The sequence below is a fragment of the Protopterus annectens genome, chromosome 2.part0 (assembly GCF_019279795.1).
Source record: "Protopterus annectens isolate FY-2018-M chromosome 2.part0, PAN1.0, whole genome shotgun sequence".
Lineage (NCBI taxonomy): Eukaryota > Metazoa > Chordata > Ceratodontiformes > Protopteridae > Protopterus > Protopterus annectens.
The window spans coordinates 909,896,941-909,921,511 of NC_056728.1; the positions used below are offsets into that span (position 1 = coordinate 909,896,941).

The 24,571-nt window shown below is 40.5% G+C and overlaps 1 protein-coding gene across 2 annotated transcripts in view; it reads right to left on the bottom strand.

Moving 5' to 3' along the window:
- Nucleotides 1-1,191: 1,191 nt before the first annotated feature.
- The window catches only part of ADAMTS3 (ADAM metallopeptidase with thrombospondin type 1 motif 3), a 3,677,303-nt gene continuing 3,653,923 nt past the window's right edge, over nucleotides 1,192-24,571 (bottom strand). For both annotated transcript variants that reach the window (XM_044061162.1, XM_044061161.1), the window contains one exon: nucleotides 1,192-2,735. In XM_044061162.1, coding sequence (XP_043917097.1) covers nucleotides 2,341-2,735 — 395 coding nt within the window. In that variant the 3' untranslated portion in view covers nucleotides 1,192-2,340. The remainder of the gene's footprint in view (nucleotides 2,736-24,571) is intronic.

A 24,571-nucleotide genomic window follows, 5' to 3' on the forward strand; every position in this document is an offset into this window, starting at 1 on the left:
AACAGGCAGATTACCTTCTTCTGAGTTTTAAGTGAAACATTGCATGATTGCAGTTGCTTACAATAACTTGTCAAACTCTGGTGCACAGATTTCATCTAAGATGACAGATTTTTGTGTATACTAAGTATATAAATGATATGATGCATTTCTAATAAAAATTATTACTTAGTACTATTAATTGGCTTTATAAACAGTACTGCATCAATATGTCTACTATGTATTTAATTAACTTTCTTGTCAAAATTCATGATATAGGGGCTAAAAAGTTCACTGTTATTAAATAACATTTAGCCATGTTAGCTTTATCAATTTACTAATTGCACATCAGAGTTTAGTAAGCTCTTGAAATGCCTAAACTAAATGTGCACATAATTGTTACTGTAAAATTTAAGGAACAATGCTCTTCAAATTTACAGCAGTTTTGCCAGATCTGAAATTATATTCAAAACATGATGAGCACATGAATATGTCATCATTTCACTTCACTACTTTTCTTGGCAAAACTATAATTCTTTATTCCGCTAACAGGGTGATTACTGCTTAGGTACAAAAATGATAAGCACTGTAAAGTTTATTAATTATTGCAATCTGCTATTTCTGTGAACACCTGAGAGATGGCTTATTTAATTGTCAACAAACTAATAACACTGATATAAATTAGAAGAGCATTTTTGTAGCCAGATTAGAGTGCTCTGATAAATGTGTTATAACAGACACTGGAATTAAAAAAAGACACCACTTTCACAAATTAATGCATACCTCAAAGAGAAATAAATCACATTTTAGTGTATATATAGACAGAAAGGACACCTTCTCATCAGAGCTACTAAAATTATCAAACCAGAAAACACAGGTAGTAAAACTGCTTACCATCAATGTTTCAATAAATGTAAATCTGTCAGAGTTGGGGGTCTGTAAATTATGTTAAAAATTGAAAACAGATTTAATCAAAAGTTATCTTTGATTTGTATTAATCTCTGAGTATGTCATACAATAGCAATAGCACAGTAATCTGCATGAGGGCATTCTGCCCCAAAACAATAACAGATTTTTATTTGGTTTTGTTCCTTGGCTGTGACAAATTCACAGTCGATGCATTCCTCATCACTGATAAACATGCATCAAAACCTTGATATGGACTGGAACAAAGACAAGCTATTCTCAATATTATTATTACTATTACTTTTTTTATTTTTAGAATGCATAAACATCTATCAGTGCATTTCAAATAACTCCAAATTCTATAAGGATTGGAGTTCATAATAAAATGAAAAATACGATTTACAGCTATTTTATGGCTTTTTCTTCAAAATATTAATGTCAATGTGCATTAATTTCCATACAGATAGAATGACAAGGATTTCTTATATTGACCTAATTCAATTATTTAGTAATTCACCTACTCATAAATAGCTTTAAAATTGCAAACAAGGATCTGAAGGCAACAGTTGTAGTATCATTCTTAAATCGTATAACTATAAAGAGGTATGAATAGTAAAGCATACTTTGTTCAAGGCACGTCTGCTGTACTGAAGTTTCTATTCATTTATTACAACTTTAAAAACTATTCATATGCAAGAGGTAATAGACAACAATGGTATAACTGCATTTTTCAATACAGCACCTACAATATAAACTCAAATGATGATCCGATGAAGTAAATCAATGTCCGTATGTCCACATAAGTATAAAACTGAAGTTCTCATTTAAAAATATGCTTTGAAAATCAATCTGGAATACAGACACATTTTTTCTATTTGGAAAATATTATAAGTAAATGATAGTCCATATTTAATGTACACTATTTTCCAGCAGCTGCTAACTGATTAAAAACATTTTAAAGAAACAAGCAAACACATTAAACCCCTTTTCTGTGATATACAGAAAATGTGCAAACTGTAAACCTTTATGTAGTCTTATATTTTAGTACTATTCATTTAATGTCAGTTGATGTGCAAATTTTTGAATACCTAACCTTTTTAGAGAGCATTGCCAAAGTGGTTAGTAGCTCCTTTATTTCTGTGAATATCTCTGGTGCTTACCCTATTATAAAGCAGAATACTAAGTTGGAAAACTTGACTTGGCTATTTAGAAGATGTGATCCTATACTGTTATCTTAAATAATGTGATGATTTGTAAAGACTGTTCTTTTTAAAAAAACAGCAACATACACCATGATGTCCACAGTTAGCATCTTTATAACAGGAAATGGTTTTCATAGTGATATTCAAGGTAGTCTTTTCCTGAACAGTCCATCAGCCATCAATATGGCACCATGCATCGGCTACTGAGCAGCCTTTATTTCTTAAATGTTTATCAGTGATTGCCAAAGCAGAGGAATTACTGCTGCTTTGCTGCCTCATTGTCCACTTTTGGAGGCCTGTCAGTTTTACTGTCAGACGGCAGAGTTTTTCCCACCAGTAAATGCGCTTCATCTGACTTTTCATTTAGCAGAAATATACTAACATAATCAACAGTGGCTTTTGAAGACTGTTTCAGGTATAACAAACTTCTTTTTTTGAATGATGAATCTGATTGATGAGGTGTTACAGATGGTAACATTAAAAAATGTTCCTCTTTCACTTGAGCAGCTTCAGTTAGAAATGGAGGGGGTGTAGAACCAATGTGCTTCCTGCAGGATTCACAGCAAAGTTTGCTATAACCTGGAATAGAACAGTATCGAGCAAGTACCTCCGTTTGACAAAAAATGGACTTGTCTCCTAGGCATGTCTCATCTGTAAAGAAATTAGAGCATGTTAGGTTTATGCAAATAAAAGTAAATCTGTAACCAACACAGAGGTTTCTGGAAACTCTCCTTAAAGACCTAAATAAATATATAGTTAGTTTACAAAGTATTATGCAAAAAAACAAATTTAATCTGTTGCTAGTATATAATACTAGGTAATCTACTCTAAAAGACATAATAATTCTCAGAAAACTGTGCATGAAAACATAAAATAACAATCCTAACCATGATGCTTTCCTCATGGACATAATTGTTCTCTATCAGTGCTTCTTGTGGAACTGGGACAACACAAGAATATGAATTTTTAAAATAAAGCAGAGAATAATATCCAAAAGGAACAATAATAATGGATGACACTCATGCATCTCAAATATACCTCATTTTAAGGAGAATTCCCCATTTTGACTTTTATAAAGTACAATTTCCTCCCAGCTCCATATGCAAAGGGTCCATAACATACTCGGTGTTAAAAAATGTTTGACTGATATTCATGGTAAATATTAAATCATATTAATTCAACAAAGGAATGCTTTAAAAGTATAAAATAACACATTGTAACCATCCTGTGAGTTTCTAAGTTTAAGCTATTATTAAGCTGCTGGCATGTGTTATACATTTTTCAAAAACTTTATTAGCGCCATATAGTATATTACATTCATAGCAGTCCTCATGCATAATGCACCATAAGTCACCAGCAGTTGGCTGCATCATTTCCTTCCCAATCTCTACCCCCCCCCCCGGTTCCCTTTGGTTCATCTTCTCCTTCCTCATGGTATGATTTTCACTCTTATAGTATTTTAGTATCTCTTTCTATTCATTTTTCTTTTCCCCACACAGACCAGTTTCTGACATCTTATCCCCATGTCCATGAACCACTTTTGTAATTCATGCTCCTGTACTGGCTTAGTCCTCTTTCAGTTTTGACTGTTGATGATTTTAACTGGTACTCAGGAGTTTGATAATGTTCATTTCTTTATTTCTTTCTTTCTTTTTCTTTCCCAATGCTATCCATTTGCTTTATGCCAAAATACACAAACTCCAAGTATGCTCTGCTTCCTTTTGACATGTGTCTCCCCAAAACATCAGTGCCTGTTTCTAGTCCCAAAACACAGGCATCATTAATGCCTCTTCCTCTTGACTCTTCCCCCAGCATCTATGATCCTCCTTTCTGCCTTCTGTTACCAATCTCATAGTGGGATAGATTGTCCATCAATGCAGTATTCTCAAGGTTTGGTCTTCTGCTCTGTCTACTTTTTGCATGTGCCTCACTGCCTGAATTGTCTCCTGCCAGTATTCTGCAACTCCCTCTCATGCTTCCTCCCTTTCCCAGTTTTTTTCTCATTCTCTCTTCTTTGCCCTTGTCATTTTTCCTCTTAATGCTTTATAGATATGTTTAGCCCTTTGCCTCCTTAACCTATTCTATTTCCTCCAGGATGCCATTCTCTATCGTTTTGCTTTCCTTTCCTGCCTGTTCTTCACTGTTATTGCTCTCTGTGTATTCTCGTTTTTTTCTCTCTGTATTTCTGAATTATGTCTTCCACTGTTTTATGTCTTTTCCTACCATCCTTTTCTTTACATACCAAATATATCACATGTGCTCTTCCACTTTTTCTCTAGATTTCATCTTTCTTCTCTACCTTTGTCTCCCCACCATCTTATTCTCCACAGATTTTTGAAATACCCTTCACCCCACTTCATTCTGTTCTTTTAGTGTTGTTTCATCCATATCCTTTAGTAAACCTCTCTACATCTTCCTCTGCCTTACTGTCTTTTTTTTAAACAACCACCTATTCTGATTCTATGTAATGAATGTTGTTACATCTCAATTTACACATAGGGATATGTGGAATCCCTCAGCCTCCCTTTTTCTACTCATTAAAATTTTTGCTTTGATCACTCTTTTCCCCTTGACTTTAATGACCCAGTCCACTGTGTCTTTTTGCATTTGCTGTAGCCTCTTGTCCCCAGAGGCTGTTTGTATGTTGCAGAGTACTTGGATCATAATCCATCTGCATTATTTCTTTCAAGAAATGTATAAGTCCCTGCAGAAACTATTGTTACTTGATGTTCATTGTGTTTCACTGTTGCAGTCATTACACTTGGGTTATCCTGCTGGCAGGCTACCCGCAGTCGGCCTGAATTCCAAAGTCCTGGTCCGGCGTTGGTTGCTGTCGCCTCTTCCCTGATGTCAGTGCACCAGGGGTATATAAGATGAAGCCACTGCCATTTTCTCCAGTCTTTCTTGCCGAGCGGTGCCGGAAGCAAAAGCAGTTCGCAAGTGCCGGTTGGCCGACTCCTGAGATTTTTGAAATTGAATTTCAGAACCGAAGTCTTCAATAAAGCTAAATACCCCATTGGGGAAACTTTTTCTTGCTCCAGACCGATGTCAGTAAAAGTTAACAATTGTATTTCTTGTGGGAAGCAAATACCTCATAAGGATTTTCACTCTTACTGCATTCCTTGCCTAGGCCCTGACCACGACGTTGCTAGTTGTCGGTTTTGTGCTAGATTCAACCAACGCACTATTAAGCGTCGGTTTGATTTTGCTTTACATTACTTTGGCCGAAGGTTTAACTACATAATGCCGTCGGAACAACCGATGACCGGAATTCATAAAAAACGCAAAGACATAGAAAAGGACAGGCATCTGAGTTCCAAATCCGACGATGAAGCCTCTTCTAGGCCAGTTGCCGGTTCGCCGGTTCTCAGTGAGGTGCTTTTGTAGCCCCTGACACCCGCTACCTTAGAGCCACAAGCCGCCTCCGACTCCCACGTGGAGATAACTAGGCCTTTGGAAACTCAAAGCATTGGGCCTACAGAAACTATTCCCTCAGATGGGTCCGGAGCCGCTGAGCAGGCATCGGCTTCCGAGGGTGTTTTCAGACCTACACAGCTTACTATCAAGTCTGCTTCAGCAGCCAAGGCAAAGTCTAAAACACCATTAAAGACAAAGAAACAAGTACAGCATTCTCCTGGACAGTCATCCATGCCAAAGAAACAGATGCTTAAAATGGCTGAGGACCTAATTACTTTGATCAGGGGTTCCTATCCCCCTCCTGATAAAAGGCCTAGGCAAGATACTGACTATGACTCCTCTGACCAGGTTTCTATTTCCTCTGATTCCTCTTCAGAACAGGGAAGAACTCTTCCACCCTATGAGGACTCTGATGCTGAAGAATCAGCCTCCCCTCCTGAGGATTACTCTTTTGGGGAAACCTTGCACACCATGAGAGAGCTTTTCCATTGGGAGAGCCAGGATTAGTCAGAATCCAAGAAAAGGCTCAGAGACTTTCTTTTACTGCCTCAGCACAGACCCCTTGCTATCCCCCCTGTACTAGATATTGTTGATGATGTCTTTTCTGAATCCAGTTTTGTCTCCTGATTCTTTACCCCCTGCACCAGTTAAGCCAGATAGGTATTACAGGCTCCCAGATTCTCATAAATGTCTTTATAAAAACCCTGCTGCTGACACAGAAACAATTTCTCAGGGTCCCAAAGGGGTCAAGGCTTCCACTGCAAAAAACCCTGTTCCCTCTGATAGGGATTCTAGAGCACTGAATAGATGGGGGAAAAAAGTTTACACTTCTGCTACTTTAGCTGTAAGGGCTTTAAACTGCCAGTTTCACATGCTTAAATATCAGCAATACCTATTGTCTTTGCTAAAACAGAAAATGCTTACAAGCTTAGAATCTCCTGACAGTAAGGAAATGCAGGATTTATTGCATGCAGCTGAGCAAGTGGGAAAGCACACTTTCAATGTGGTTTTGATTGATTAGAGGCTTCTTGCAGAGCCGCAGTTACAGGTACTGTCATTTGAAAGCATGCTTGGTTAAAAGAACAAAGTTTACCTGATCATGTTAAAGCAAAATTATTGGATGCTCCATTACAGCATAATACTTTGTTTGGTGTTAAAGCAGAAGAGGTGTTAAAGAAAATGGAGGATAAAGCAAAATCAGTGCAGACAGTAAAGGATTTTTTACAGGTTCAGCCACCTAGATTTAGCAGGAACTGGCCCTCAAAAAATTGGTCCTTTCCAGTGACAGACAGGCCACAAAGAGGCAGATACAGATGCCCAAGAGGCAGATCTCAGCCCCAAGGCTCATACAGACCTAAACAATGGGGTGCTTCAGCCCCCAAAGGTGGAGAAGACAAATCACAACCTTATAGGAAGCAGCCCCAATGACTTCCCTCTACAAATGCCAAGCACTTACCTTTTGGCAGCACCCTTAAGGGGAAAACTAGCACTTTTCTCACAAAATTGGCACATGATCACCCAGGACAAATGCAAACTGAATATTGTTTCTCAGGGTTACAGGTTCCACTTTCACACCCTACCAAGGTCAAAAGGTATGCCAGACCTGTCACAAAATTAGTGGGCAGAGGCACAAAAACAAAAAGTACCACAGCAACAACAGGGGCAAGGTTTTTACTCAAGACTTTTCTTGGTACCCAGAAAGGACAAAGCCTGGAGACCAATACTGGACCTGCCAATTCTAAATACTTTCCTGGATGTTCCAAAATTCAAAATGTTAACACTGCAGCAACTTCTACCCATGCTGGGCAAGAAGGCTTGGCTAGTTACTTTGGACCTCAAAGAGGCATACCTGCATGTCCCAATCAGACAATCTTGCAGAAGATACCTCAGATTCATAGTTGGCTCAATGCATTACCAATTCTCTGCACTGCCCATTGGCTTATCTACTGCGCCCAGGGTCTTCACAAAATGCCTGGCACCAGTAATTGCATTTTGCAGACAAAAATGAATTCAAATATACCCCTACTTGGATGACTGCCTTATTCAAGCAGAGAGTAAGGACATTCTACTAAAGCATCTGGTGTTTGTAAAAAGATTACTAATTTGCCTAGGGTACACAGTAAACGAAAAGAAATCAAAACTAGTGCCCTCTCAAGAGATAATATTCCTGGGTGCAAGCTTAAATACAACTACCCAGATGGCGTATCTCACGCCAGACAAGCAAAGGCAACTGACTTATTACTTTCAAATGATGGCAACAAAGACCCAGCTACCTGCAAGAAAAATTCTGCAGGCTTTGGGCTTCATGGCATCCTGCATCCTGCTAATTCCATATGCAAGACTGCATATGAGGAAGCTACAATGTTATCTAAAACGTGTTTGGACTCAACATTGCCACAGCCTGGAAACAATAATAACTCTTATTCCCTGCCTGCAACAGGAGTTTCGATGGTGGGCACTGGCCTGTCACCACAACAAGGGACAGCCTTTCACTTTACCCACAGCCAGGCAGAAGCTAACAACAGATGCATCAGATTATGCCTGGGGGGCACACATGGCAGGAAAATGTATTCAGGGCACGTGGCCTGCGAACCAAATGCATCTTCACATCAATCAAAAAGAGATGCTAGCTGTACAGAATGCCCTGACAGCCTTCAAGGATCTACTACATCTAGGACAACTATTACTAAAGATGGACAATACTACAGTTAGATGGTACATAAACAAGCAAGGGGGCACACATTCCTACCCCCTCTGCAGGCAAGCCATGACTTTGTGGAACACAGCACTGACCTATCAAGTACATCTGCAGGCACAATTCCTGCCAGGAAAGAAAAATACTCTGGCAAACGAACTAAGCAGAAACCTCATGGACCCTCACTAGTGGAAACTAAATCCACAGGTCTTCAGCATGATAACAAGGAAATGGGGATGCCCAGACATAGATCTTTTTGCCTCCCCTGCCAACTGCCAACTACAGAATTTCTGCACAAGGACTTATCACTCACAAGCATGGAAAGTGGATGCTCTATCATTCAGCTGGAAAACGCTAACAGTTTACATCTTTCCCCCACTGCCTCTCCTTCCCAAGGTGCTCCTAAAAGTCAGACAAGAGAAGCCAAAAATTATTCTGATTGCCCCAGACTGGCCACTCCAGCACTGGTACCCAATCCTAAAGAGCTTGTCTCAAGGCCCAGCCTGGACTTTACCTCAAATTCTTCAACTTCTGACACAACAAAACAATCAGATCCTGCACAGCCAACTCAGAACCTTAAATCTGGCTGCATGGCAGATAATATAGCCACTCAGAACACACCTCTCTCTAAAGCTGTTATGGATGTCATTTTAGAAGCCACGAGGCCCAGCACCAGGAAATCTTATGCAGAAAAATGGAAGAGATTCTGTGCTTGGAACCAGGCACAAGGACTTGAACCACTTATTCCAAATATTCCTCAGATTTTATAATACCTAACTGAGATGATGGACAAAGGCCTATCCTTCTCATCAGTTAAGATCCATGCCTCTGCCATTTCAGCTCATTACAATATGGAACCTCCTATTTTCTCTAATCCACTGCTAAGACAGTACCTCAGAGGGGCAAAAAACATAAGACCCCCAAGGAGAGCACCGACACCTACATGGGACCTCAACTTTGTCTTAGAAAAGCTCACACTGCCTCCTTTTGAGCCAGCCAATACAGCTGATATAAAATTCTTAACATGGAAAACTGCTCTGCTCCTAGCAATAACTTCAGCAAGAAGAGTTTCAGAGTTACAGGCATTAATGGCAGTGGAACCTTTTATCATTTTTCATCCGGACAGGGTTTCTCCAAGGACAAACCCAACATTTATGCCAAAGGTAGTATCCAGTGTGGCTCTTAACCAAACCATTAATTTGCCAACATTTTATCCAAATCCCCAGAATAAAGGGGAGAGACTTCTGCATTCTTTGGACATACACAGGCAGCTATGCTTCTACTTGGACAAAAGAAAAGCGTTCAGAAAAACTGAGCAGCTGTTTGTAGCATATGCTGCAGGATCACAAGGAAAGGCTCTCTCAAAGCAGACTATTTCAAAATGGATAGGACACTGTATTCGTTTCTGCTATGCACAGCATGACAAGTCAGTGCCTAAGAATATTAGGCCACATTCTACCAGGGCAGCAGCTACTTCAGCAGCCTTTCTTAGAGGAATACCAACCAAGGAAATTATGGAGGCTGCAACTTGGAGTTCAGTGCACACTTTTACCAAGCATTATCACTTTCCTCTTTACTCTAAATCCAGAGCAGGCTTTGCCACTGCAGTTCTGCAGGGCCTCATAGCCACTCCTAATCCTATTTAGACCCAGCCGCCCAACCTCAGCTTTGGGATTCAACCCAAGTGTAATGACTGCAACAGTGAAACACGATGAACATAGTACAGTTGTGTACCTACAATAAATGTAGATATTCAAGTGTATTCACTGCTGCAGTCTAGGTTACCCACCCTCCATCCCCCTTTTCTTTGCTGGGACTTATCTATAATTCTCTATCCTATACAACCTATGTGGTGTATTTGCTTGTAGATGAAGGTATTGTTTTATTTTACTGTATGTTTTTATAAGCAATATGTATTGCCTACCTTCTTGGGGGCACCTGACATCTGGGGCAAGAAAAACTGAAGAAAATGGCGTTGGCTACATCTTATATACCCCTGGTGCACTGACGTCAGGGAAGAGGCGACAGCAACTGATGCCGGACCAGGACTTTGGAATTCAGGCTGACTACGGGTAGCCTGGCAGCAGGATAACCCAAGTGTAATGACTGCAACAGTGAATACACTCGAACATCTACATTTATGGTAGGTACACAACTGTACTTTTCCAGCTTCCTGTAGTTTTTTCCTCTGTTCTCTCTCTCTCTCTCTCACCAAGGGCCCAACACAGAGACATAGATACTTGGGAAAATCTCCCTCTTTATTTCACCAATTCAATCTTTCCCCTTCCTTTTTTCTAACTGTACTTCCATTCTAATTTTGTTGCTGTAACTAAGTCCCACAGTTTCTCTAAACTCTCTCTCTCTCTCTTTCATATTTTCTATTGCTGCTGCCATATCCTCAGACATTAACATGTGGTTAACTGAATATAAGACAACTTAAGATTTTCTCCCCACCTTTTCTTTATGTATTGCTAAATTGTGTCCAACTCCCATTGCTAGTTCTTGATCACAAGTGAAAACAGGCTTGGGGATAACAGGCACATCCTTGTCTACTCAGATAGTCCTCCATTTCTGTGTACTTCAGTTTTTGAGTCTACGTATATGGTCTGTATCCAATTTAAGAACTTTTCTCCTATCTGCCTTTTGCTGCAGCGTCTTGGATAGGAATTCCCACATCATCATTTCAAAAGCCTTCTGCAGATCAACAAACACAATCCCACCTTTTCCTTCCTGTTCCTTCCTGTGCATAAATTCCAGCAGGTTTCACCACTTTTCTAGCTTTTGTCCCTTCACCAAACTATTTTAATTTGCTTTAACTATTTTAAGGAATACTTTTAGTCCTCCTGCCAGTACCTCTGCCAGGACCTTGATATTGACATTAATCAAAGATATAGGCCAATCATTTTCCACTTCCTCCCTTTCTCCTCTACCTTTAGGTATAATGGCTATCCTAATCCTCTTTATGCTTTTAGATATTTTGCTCAAGTCCAGCATTTTCTTGTATTCTTCCTCCCCTCCCCATTTGTGGAACTCCAGGGTACTCCATTCGGCCCTCTAGCTTTCCTCTCCTTCATCTTGTATATAGCTTTCCTTATCTCATTCCTTGTAACTTTTGCATTCAGCTTGTCTCTTTTATATATTTCTCTATATTCTTTTCCCATTTCAATTCTGAAACTTCTGTCTCTTCCTTTTATTTGTAATTCTCCTTGTAGTATTCTTTAAATCTTTCCCTGATTAACTCAGCTTCTTCTAAATTTTCTCCATCTCCTCACCTTATCTTTTTTACCCCTCTCTCTGTCAGCTTTTTTTTTCTTGGCTAGTTGTTTCCCTTGTGTCTTTTCCTCTATCCACCAGTAGCCTCTTCCAGTAGCAGTTGTGAATTCTTGCTCCATAATAATTTTATTCTCTAATTCCACCCTTACTGTTTTTCACTGACCTGTAGTGCTTCCCTTCTACTTTTATTTGTATGATTTCTTTTTGTACCACCTCTCCCTCTCTCTAGATCCTTAGTTACCCTTCCTTCTTTCCTTGCAGCATTCATCAGTTTTTCCCCGACAGTGACATTGATTCTATCCCATCAACACTTTTCCAGTTTGTCCCTGTCATTCATATTGTCCTTTACTGAACTTTGTAGCATTTCTCTGTCCTCTGCATCCTTCCATTTATAACTAGCCCACCTATTCTCTCTTCTCAGTGTTTTCTTGTCCTGCAAAATTACCTTATATCTCACTGCTGAATAATATGATATGTGTCTTTCCCATAACTGGATCTCTTCTATTAGTTATGTTTCCCATCTCTAAGAACTTGCCTAAACTATTCATCTGTACCAAATGATTGTTGTGCGGGTGTATTCCCTCTCAGTTGGAAACTTTTCTCCCACTTTCATTCCTTGGGCTAGTTCTTGTCTTGTCCTTTTGTTATATACCTTCTCTTATGTACAACATGTCTTTTTCTGCTTCTGTGGTGACATTGTAGTCCCTCCTATTATCACTAGTGCAACACTGTTGGCTGTGCCCAATTAGCTAAAAAAGTTATGTAGAATCCTTTCTTTATCCTTGCTAAGTGCAGATTTTTTCCTACTTTCCAATGTGCATGTTCCATCCTTCCCTACCAGATGACCTACCTACGCCAGTTTTATCACTTTCCCTGTGGTTGCCTAAAGCCCTTTACACAATGCAATTGCTACTCCTCTCTTTCTTTCCCATGCCCTGTTGTCCATTTCTTCTTTGGATAGCCATAACACAGTATCTTCTCCCCACCTCTGATTTCTGATTTTGTTTCTTGTAATACAAAAATGTCTCCCCCCATCATCTTTAACTTTTCATGTATTATACTCCTCCTTATAGGATTTGATGAACCTACAATGTTCCACTTAATTAACTAATATTGATCACTGCTGCAGTAGCCTGAAATCTATGGGTTATATCCTGGACAGCTTTCAAATCTTCAGGGAACTTTCCAAGCACCCAAACAGTTAAACAGCTTCAGCTGAGCTAATTAAAACATAGGTTTGGGCACCAAATTCTTCAGAGTTTTCCTCACACAGAAGAGTATGCTCCTCTGCAGGCCTTTAAGGATTGATGGTTGGACTGTGCTGTGCCATTGTTGAGCAGATAAGTCCCTTTGGTGAAATCTTTCCTTATGTTATTTTTTTATTATTTAAACCTACTTTCCTATTTAGAAAAGCATTTTTAAGATAGGAATATGTGATTGTGTTGAATGTCATGTGAGTTTACTGTTCTTTTAAAAAGCAACACACTTTTGGTTCTGATAGTTTAAAAGTTATTTTAAACATTCTAAGACTCCATTTTTCTGTGGAAAAAAAATGTCTTTAAATTACTTTGTGTGCCTAGTAAAGTGTTAGTGTTTTTTTTTCTGTGTTTTAAATGGTAAAAGTTACTTTTAAATAAGTGTTATATTTTACTAGCTTGTGCTGCTTAGTTTTACAGGGAAAGACCATTTTCAGCTTGACCATTCAGCAAACTGTCTCACAGTCAGTCCATCTTCCAGCCAGAAAAAGAAAAAGTTAACTAAATGGCCTTTGCCACCATAGCAGGCTAGCAATTTGCCTCAGCCACAGGTGGATGACTCTGCTGTGGTTGAACCTTGTGCCATATTCAACTCATCTTTTCCCCTGGTTCCCTCTGCTGTTGTCCATACAGCCATTGTGGACCAGCAGTTAGCCACATCGTCTATGGCTGTTGGTGTGTGAATCTACCTGTGAGGGATTTTATTTCTTTGAGGCTATTTCTAGAATGCACTAGTATCTTCAGAGTGGTTTCTCAGCTCCTCAGAAAATAATGTGAGCTATTACAACTGGAATTCTCAGAACCTCCACCCATCCCCCCAGGGCAGTCAGCATTGGAGGATGTGCTTGCCACAGCCTATGGTTTCCTGACAGTCAGCTTGCTGGACCTAAGAATGCATATAGAATGTACAAAGCTCCTCAAGACTTTCAATGTTTTATACCCTCACCCCAGACTTGTTAGAGTATCTGTCCCTGATTTTGACTCAAATTTTAGCTCTGTCCCTCTTAATCCCTCCTAAAACTAGTGACTTTTGGAGGAAAGGTGGTGAATTACACATAATGAATAATGACAATAATTAAGAGTTATAGACTTCTTTTACTTCAGAAAATGTGTATTAATTCATATGCTCTGATTCTGTCAATGTTTCAAGTTAATAGCACTAATATTTTAAAAGTGTCCCTGATTGTCCCTGATCTTTTCTTGACTTGTCCCTGATTCTGTTGAAATTTGTCCCCGATTGGTTGAGAGGTCTTAGTTAATGCAGCTGCTGCCAAGCAATGTGTTAATTCTAATACTAAAACCAATAAAGAGTGTTAGGCACCAATCCAAAACTCAAAAACCAAGAAAACAGTGCCTTTGACCAAGAAATACTCCTCCAAACTGAATGATTCCACTAGTTTTATTGACAGAGAAAATTGACATAAACGCTGTTTCCACTCAATTGCGTTTTCGTCCAAACAGGACTTCATCAGATAAAATCAGGTGTCAAAATAAATCAATTATATACTTTTACCAAGTTAATTAATTCAAACCAATCCAATGAAAACCCTCAATTTCATTTAAAATCAACAAATCAACTTCCATATGAGGATTCATGAATATTCATTAGTTGAATATATGAAAAAAGTGCAATAGTGCTTATATACCTTTACCTATCTGAAATACAAAATTTTCCTAAAAATGTTCACCAATATGTAAATAAATATATAAAATCTTTTTCATCTAATAAATACATTAAAAACACATTAGTTAAAAAAAGTTTAGTTGTGGAGTATAATTTGGTAAATCTCAACCTGAAGAAAATTTTGGAAAGAGAATGGAGGACATTTTCATCACTTACTGATATAGATGAAATAAGAAGGATAGAACCTAAAATAATATTCAGAAATGCACAAAATTTGAAGAACATGATAGAAAGAATAGGATTTAATAATTCATTAGTAACGAACAAAAGGAAAGGAACCTATAAATGTGGAAGATGTCAACAATGCCCTTATATTATGAACACAAGTGAGGTTTTTATTGATAGTAGAAAAAGGAAAATTATAAGCAAAGGTTTTTATAATTGTGACTCCAGCAGGGTGGTGTACTTAGTGATATCTGAGAAATGTCAATCCTTTTATGTAGGTAAGACAGAAAGATGTTTGAAGAAGAGGATTTATGAGCACTCATATGACATTATTAGAGGTAAAGAAACTAATGAACTCTTCAAACATAGTAAGGTTTGTAGTGGGTACAAATTTCAATTTACAGTGTTAGAACAAATTAAATTGGACACTAGAGGTGGCCCTTGGGAGGACATTCTTGAAAGCAAAGAGTTATGGTGGCAGGTTAGTCTGGAAGCAGGAAGGGAACCGGGCTTAAACGACTTTTTATCCATAGTGTCATTATTAAAATTGAAAGCAAACAAAATTGAATGTAATAATAACAAGTAAACACTAGAGGGAGCCAGGCACTAAAGCAATGAAATGCTGCTAACATGAATGTATTTCCGTATCTACATTGCATGAAATGGTTTTATTTTTCATTCATTTTTCAAATTTAATGAAGTCTTTTTAACTAATGTGTTTTTAATGTATTTATTAGATGAAAAAGATTTTATATATTTATTTACATATTGGTGAACATTTTTAGGAAAATTTTGAATTTCAGATAGGTAAAGGTATATAAGCACTATTGCACTTTTTTCATATATTCAACTAATGAATATTCATGAATCCTCATATGGAAGTTGATTTGTTGATTTTAAATGAAATTGAGGGTTTTCATTGGATTGGTTTGAATTAATTAACTTGGTAAAAGTATATAATTGATTTATTTTGACACCTGATTTTATCTGATGAAGTCCTGTTTGGACGAAAACGCAATTGAGTGGAAACAGCATTTATGTCAATTTTCTCTGTCAATAAAACTAGTGGAATCATTCAGTTTGGAGGAGTATTTCTTGGTCAAAGGCACTGTTTTCTTGTTTTTTTAATTCTAATACTGATTAGAATACCTTCAGACAAGGATGGTAAAACAACTGATACATTTGGGGAAAAGTGTATACTTCTACAGCTTTATTTTTTAGATTTCTGAATTGTCAGGATTATACGTTAACCGTGAAAGTATGAGAAATGTTTTATCTACAGTTTCCACCAGTGAGGAAAATCTGCTTTGTGTGGTTTCTTGTCTTCCAATTTTCATATCACTATTCATTCTTTAAAGTGAGCACAAGACTCTGATATATGACAATATCCATGGCTGTTGCCATTAGTGCAGTGTTGAGGAGGATTGCCTGGTTGTATTCTGAGAATCTCCTAGAAGTTGTAAAAAATTAGATTTTAAATTCTCCTTTGGATAAAGATTCCATTTTTGGACCATGTGCTGCAGATCTTTTTCTGGTCCCTAATCCAATTTTGGTACGAAACAAAATAAACAATCTCAGCAACATTCTGTTAAGTACGCATTTAAAAAAACAATGGCAGGGAGTTTGCAAAAAGAAGCAAGAACACGTCCCCCAGAACAAACGACAGTCAAATAAGGGCAAATGACTATATAAAGGACCTTGTACCTCCTTAAAACACTGGGACTCCTTCCAGAAAGTCTGAATCTCCATTCTTCTCTTTGCCTACCCTACATGCTGAACATGATGTTCTTTAGTGGCTGCCTACACTCAGATCTCTCCTTCCCATTCCCTGCCTCTGGATCCTTGCCTTTTGGATCTGGCATGTAAATGGGTATGTCCTGAATGCGGTCCTTGTTAAGACTTTCCTTTCTTCCTTTCCAGTGTCCTTCAATAACAAAATGCATGTCAATGTCACAATGTTTTTATGCTACCTGCCTCACTACTGCTCATCACTCTGGTGGACCAGCTTCATCTGTGTGGTAGTCCAACTTTTTTTTTTTTTTTTGCAGTCTTCTATTTCTTATACACCACTATTATTTTATTGTATGTTTGTCTGTGGGTCATTTCTTTACCTTACTTTACCATTGTTTCCACCAATATATTACTTTTCATGCCCTAGTTGTTACATCAGCAATTATTATTTAAATGTAATGTCTAAGTCTTATAAAAAAAGTGTTTACTGCAGTTTATTGTACGCCAATAAGTACTTATGAAAAACATATTGCTTACTTTGGAGGCTTGCCCCTATGTACCCCTTGACTGCATTACCAATCATTGATCTGGAAAATGATCATGTTCTCCCACTGTTTGTAAAAGTTTGATTTTGTGTTCCCCGGCATGTTTCACAAAGTAAGGATCTGTCATTTAATACATCTTTTCTGACATATCCACAGTCTTCTGAGTGTCCATTCCTTCCACCTCTTTACTGTTTCATTCTCTCTATGGTCACTTTCATTCCTTCTGTAGTCTTGTCTTCCACCTCTTTGACTTTGCCATCCATCATAAACATTTCTATCCAGCTTTAGTCCCCCCCATTTGTCCAGCACTTACTTTTGAATTGCCAGAAACATCTGGCACACCTTCCTTCAATCTTCAAAGAACTTTCCCTTGTCTGTCTCTACTACTATTTCTTCCTCTGTTTCATTTTTTGTTTGTTTTTTTGCCTAATTCTCCCTTGGGAGAGGCATCTAGTTCTTTTGTCTCTTTGATACAACTATTTCACTTATATTCCATCACCATCTTATCTCTTTTTTTTTTACCTCCTTGTTGTCGCCTTTGATTTATTTCCTGCTTATCTCTCTGATTGGAATGTGGCCTGTCTGTACTTCTTGGTTTGTGTTCTTGTGTGAGTGGGTCTCAGCATGTGACAATGCACATTCTACACTATGTCTGTTTCACCTCTCCTCCAGCTAAGGGTGCTGTCCAAGTCCATGTCTTGTAGGCCATTCAGAATTTTATTGACTGGGTTGTGTGGCTGTCAGTGATACCTTTAGCAAATAAATTCCTGCCCTTCAATGTCCTGTTTGGATATAGGACATAATTATTCTTTCAGGAAAACTTGGTTAGGCTCAGAAAGGCCCCCATGTGGCTAGCCTAGTAACAATCTATGAATCTTTGTTTACACTTTTCCACATTTATACCAAACCACTGAGATGGTATATAAAGTGACCCAAACAAGTGTTCGATGAGTCATGTGAAATGATTAATTCCTGTATTCATTAACACATATCCAGGGCCAGTGTTAGCATTATGGGGGCCTCCAGCAGATGTCAAGTTGGGGGCCCACCTGGGCATTTCAAGTCTACGTATCACCTTGTCACTGCCACACTTCCTAAGCAACATTTAGGTTCATAGGTTCATAGGTTTGTACTAGGCTAACTGCCCTAGGGCATTTATAAGCCTAGCCCAAAGTTATGTGGCTTACGCCGCCCCTTATGTTAGAAATACTGTGCCCATTAGTTTGTTGTGCCTCTGTCCAGTAGTGACACAGAGATGATTCCCGGGGTAAACCTATGATCTCCCATCCACCGGTCAAGATTTCTCTTGAACAGAGCCAGCGAGGTGCTCTGCCTCACATGGACCGGGATTTTATTCCACAGCATGGGGAGTCTCTGGGTGATAAATCTATCCCTCCAGCACGTCCTATTTATATCCGTGCTAAGGTTTAAGTCTCTTGCTCTAGTGGTTTTGGTGGATTTGGATTTTTTGAGGTGGAGCATGTCCATTAATTCCGGGTTGGTCATGGCCTTGTATGTCAGGCACAGGTCACCTCTGAGCAGACAGTATGCAACTGAATAGAGTTGGAGTTTCTTCAGTCTGGCAGCATATGACAGGTTTTAGAGTCCCTTTATCCTTTTGGTGAGGAACTTTTGGGGTCTCTCCAATTGCTGCAGGTGTCGGGTGAGATACATCCCGAATGGGGCATTGTACTCGATCATTGGTCTGATAAGTGAAGAGTACAGGGGAACAATGACCTCACTTGATCTGGATGTGAATCCCTTCATGATCAGGTGGGCAATGTAGAAGGTCTTTCGAACCACTTTAGCAACGTGAGCATCAAACGAGAGGCCACTGTCAACCTGGGTCCCCAGGTCCCTGATAACCTCTTCAGTGCTTAGTGGGTTGCCACCTATATGGTAGCTTGGGGTTACCTTGTTTTTCCCGAAGGGTATGACTATACACTTTTTTGCGTTTAACTTCAGGCCATGGCTCTGGCACCAGCTATCAGTTTTCATGAGACCCCTCTGAAGGATGTCTGTGTCCGATGTACTATCCACTATGGCACCCAGTTTGCAGTCATCCGCAAACTTTGTCAGCCATAGTCCTCCTATGTTTGCCTGTACTTCTGAGAAGTAGATGCTGAACAATAGGGGGCCAAGGACTGAGCCCTGTGGGACTCCACTTGTAACCGGCTTGGAGTCTGACATGGCTCCAGCAACTCTAACCCTGTGGGTTCTGTCCTTTAGCCAGTTTGCAACCCATCTTGTGACATATGGGTTTACATTTAAGCTGGTAAGTTTCTCTATAATACCCGAGTGGGGTATTGTGTCGAAAGCTTATGCAAGGTGAAGGTAGTCTGTATGGACTGACTTTCCCTCATCAATGGCCTTGGTGACTGTTTCGAAGAAGTCGACCAAGTTCAAAAGGCAAGATCTGCCCTTGACAAAGCCAAACTGGGTTGGGTCCAAGGTCTGCAAGTCCCCTATGTCCTTGTTTATGAGTTCCATTATGATCCTCTCCATAGCTTTGCAGACCAGGCTTGTTAAGCTTATGGGGCGTAATTACCAGGGTCCGAGAGGCACCACCTTTGTGGAGTGGGACCACAGTTGCCGTGACGCCACTCCTTGGGCACATATCCTGTGGTGAGGCTAAGATTAAACAGCTGCCTTATGTGCGGGTTTAGTTCTTCATTGAGTTCATGTAGCACACAGCCGGGGACCCCATCCGGTCCCACTGATGCTGTGTTTTTAGCTTTAGAGAGAGCAGCTTTCACCTGCGCATTTGAGATGTCTGGGAGGCTACTCTCAGTTGGGATAGTTATCTCTCCTTTTGGGGGAGAGGGGGGTGAAGTTTGCGCTGAACCTGTCTGCCAGTATGTTGGCAATGTCTGTGGGTTCAGTGATTTTTGTATCATTTTGCACTAATTCTGAGCATATCTGGGAGTTTCCACCCAGGTTTCTGACATAGCTGAAGAAGGCCTTATGATTGTCTTTTGAATCTATGGCAATTTTTCTCTCAAAGTTGGCCTTGGATGATTTTATGAGGGATCATAGTTTCTTGCTAGTGCTGATCAAAGATGCCTTCCCTTTTTGGGATTTTGCTCTATCATGTAATAGCTTTCTCCTCTTATTGTAGAGTTTGTTTATGGCTGGGGTCCACCAGACTGGACGTTTGCCCTTGGTGGAAAGAGTCTTGGTTTTATTTGGGATTGCCTGATCCATGCAGTCCTGAAGGTGTTCATAGAAGGCATTTGTAAGGGCTTCCGCAGCTTGGGTTGTGGTTTCCATTGGCACGGGGAGCTTGAAGGATACCATACTTGTCTTGAGTAGTGTGAAGTTTGCTTTAGAGAAGTTCTTCACTGTGGTCTTTTTTGTTTGGGGTGGGTGCGGGATGTGGATTTCTAGTGAGATTAGTTTATGATCTGATCTCACCAATGAGGGATATACTTCCGGTGTGGAGCATTTTGTCCCCATGTTCGTGATGATGAGATCTAGTATATTTTCTCCTCTTGTGGGGACAGTGACTAGTTGTTCCATGGCATTTGAATTTATGAACTCCAGGAACCTTTGGGCTAGAAAGTTTGGGCTTGAGTAATGTTCCCAGTCTATATTCGGGTAGTTAAAGTCACCCAATATGATGGTGTTTGGCGATACATTTATACCCTCCAGTGTCTTCACGAAGGCTGTGTGGGTTTCCTGAGTTTGAGAGGGTGGCCTGTAGCATGCTACAAATTGTAGAGCAGTTTTGCCTATGGTTAATTGCACCTGGATGGTTTCTGATGCTTCGTGCGTAGCCACCAACCTGGAGGTGTGGGTATCCTTGATGAATATGGATACACCCCCTCCTTTTGTGGTGTGGTCCGGGTTTTGGGGCCGGAACGCATGATATGAGATGAAACCTGATAGTGCCGGGGTGCTCTCAGGAGCTTTGAACCAGGTTTCAGTCACATCACAGACATCGATGTTCACCATACTGAGAAGGGCCTCGAGTGCGTGCATTTTGAGATTTAGACTTCTGGCATTGAGCAGCATTGCCCTTAGTTTCTTCACGTTTTTGTTTTCTAGGGTGGTAGGTTTAGAATTTGAGCCTTGCCTAAAAAAGGCACTATGGGGGTGGCAAGAGCCTTAGCCAATATCCGGAATCCCAGGGGTGACAGGTGCAAGCCGTCCCTTGCAAAGCAGCGTGGCTTGTCGAGCATGTCATCCCAGGCAGACAGGCACTGGATCCCCTTTGAATGACACCAGAAATTAAGCCAATTGTTAAAGCTGATCATCTTGTCACTATATTGTGGCATCATTCTTGGTGAAGGAAGGATACTGCTCAGGGTCAGGGTCATACCTGCCTGGGCTACATAATCAGAGAGCTCCTCTATGTCTCTTTTCATGTAGTCCAGGGAGGTACGTCTCAGGTCGTTCACACCAGCATGGACAATGACTGTGTCATACTTGTACTTGCCGTGGAGTGACCTGAGTGCTTGTGTTATGTGGCGGATTCTAGCGCCCGATAGGCAGCTTACCATGACCTTCTCTTTGTTCAGCCTGGTGAGTGGGACGTCAGTGTGTCTGACTATGGAGTCACCTATGACAAGTATGTTTGGTGTTGTATTTGGCCTTAAGGGCAGTGACTGCTTTGCACACTGATTTTGTTGTTTATGTGTTGATTGTGTGGTGTATTGAGTTTGCAGTTGCGTGGGTGTCTGCTTTGGAGGCCTCTGCTGTTTAGGTAAATTTTTACTCAGAGCCTCCGAGTATGTCTTAGTGTGTTTATGTGTTTGATTCAGTGGTGTGGTTGAGTTATGTGAGACTGGTATTGTGGTGTGTGTAGTTGCCTTCTCCTCCTGCCTGGTCTTGCCAGTCCTGAGTTGAGAGAGCTCAGCCTCCAGTTTGGCTAAATAGCTGCATCTCTCACAAGTGTTAGTGTTACGTGGGAGGAGGAGAGGGTTGTCCGTGTACATGAGGCAATTGTAACATTGTCTCAGAATTCCCAGATTCACCAACTGGGCAGGAGAGGACGCCAGCATCTGACCCTTCGACATACTAGAAAGATTTATGAGTTGGTATGAGACAGAAAAGTAGTGGGCTTAGCAGGGAAGTGGGCACTCCTGGGGGTTTTGCTAGTGAGAGATTTGTATAACATAGAGTGCTTGACCTGCAAAGAGAATGCTTATAAGACAAGGGATATGCTTATAAGACAAGTGCTGAGCGTTTTGAGAAGAAAAAGCTATTTGGAACAAGTGCTGCACTTTTTAGTGAAGGTGTAAACTGTTTAGGTTCCTAACAGAGCAGTTCTAAGGGAAAAATTGAAGAACAGACTTTCTGGAGCCAGAAAGAGTTTAACCTTGTTTAACCGGCGCTGCCCGATGCTGCTCTAGTGGCAACTCCGCGCTAAATCGCACTAAAGCACGTTAAAGCGTGCTTGATAGCAGGGGCTGGAAAGAAGCAGGAATAGACCCAAAACGGACAATAAAACTACAGTTTCAAGTCAGTAACCACCTCTACGGGGGGCAGGGAAGCTGCTCAATGTTATTCACTGCCACTGATCAACAGAGAGACTTTCCTTTAGCCCAAGCAAAAATGGCCTCACAGAAACTTTCAAATAGTTCAGGAACAGCAAGCCTGTAACTGAACTTTTTTAACTCTCAGAAAAGTGGGAAAAAAGCAAGATTTTTTTTTGTTTTTGTTTTTTCAGAGATAGCAGAGGTTCACAAGTAATATCAAGTTATAACAGTGCAGTAAATGACCCCACACAAGAGTGCTAGGTCAATGACAGAAAATATGCACGTTTTAAGAAAAAAACGATTTAAAATTAAGTGCAAACAGGAAATTCAGCAAACAGCTTTTGGTTGTGCTCTAAATACAGCTACTAATTCTACAAACTGTTAGTAGTACACACAGACTGACCTGTAGCTACAATACTCTTACATTATGACAGGCTTTCCCTTGTCTGTCTCTACTACTGCTTCTTCCTCTGTTTCATTTTTTGTTTGTTTTTTGCCTAATTCTCCCTTGGGAGAGGCTTCTAGTTCTTTTGTCTCTTTGATACAACTATTTCACTTATATCCTGTCACCATCTTATCTCTTTTTTTACCTCCTTGTTGTCGCCTTTGAATTATTTCCTGCTTATCTCTCTGATTGGAATGTGGCCTGTCTGTACTTCTTGGTTTGTGTTCTTGTGTGAGTGGGTCACACAGACAGACACACACACACAGACAGACACAGACAGACATACACAGACACACACACAGACACACACACACACCCACAGACACACAGACACAGATACACACAGACAAACAGATAGATGCACGCAGAAAGACACACACAAACACACACAGACACACTCGGACACACACACACAGACTCACAGACAGACACACACAGACACACGGACACACACATAGACACAGACAGACACACACAGACACAGACACACACACGCACACACACACCCAAACACACCCACACACACCCACACACACACAGACACACACAGACACAAAGACAAACACACACAGACACACACAGGCACAGACACACACACACACAAACACACACTCGGACACAAACACACACACAGACACACTCAGACACAGACACACTCAGACATAGACACACACAGACACAGACAGGCACAGGCACACACACAAAGACACAGACACACACAGACACACACAGATACACACAGACACACACACACACACACAGACACACAGACAGACACACACACTGGCACACAGACACACACAAACACAGACAAACACACAGACACAGAACTCAGACACACACACAGACAGACAGACACAAACACAGACACACTCAGACCCAGACACACACAGACACACACAGATACAGACACACACAGACACACACACAGACACACACATAGACACACAGACACACATACACACACAGCCACACACACACACACACTGACACACACACACAGACACAGACAAACACACAGACACATACACAGACACACACATGGACTCACACATTGACACAGACACACACACAGACACACACACACAGCCACACACACATGCACACACACACACAGACACACAAACATAGCCACACACTGCCACACACACAGACACACACACACACACACACAGCCACACACACTGACACACACACCCACAGACAAACACATAGACACATACACAGACACACACACAGACTCACAGACAGACACACACACACAGACACACAGACACACACACACACACACACACACACAGACATACACACAGACACACTCACAGCCACACACACACACTGACACACACAGACACACACACAGACACACAAAGACAGACACAAACAGACACACACACACAAAAAGACACACACAGACACAATCAGACACAGACACAGACAGACACACACAGACAGACACACAGACACAGATAGACACAGACACAGACAGAACCAGACACAGACACACAGACACATAAACAGACAGACACACGGACAGACACACACGGACACACACACACAGACACACACACACACACACACACACACACACACACACACACAGTCACACACAGATAGAGAGAGACACACACACAGACGCACACAGACGCAGACACACAGACACACACACCGGCACACACAGAAACAGACAGAGACAGACACATACAGACACAGACACATGCACACACAGACAGACACACAGACAGACACACAGACAGACATAGACACAGACACAGACACATACACACATACAGACA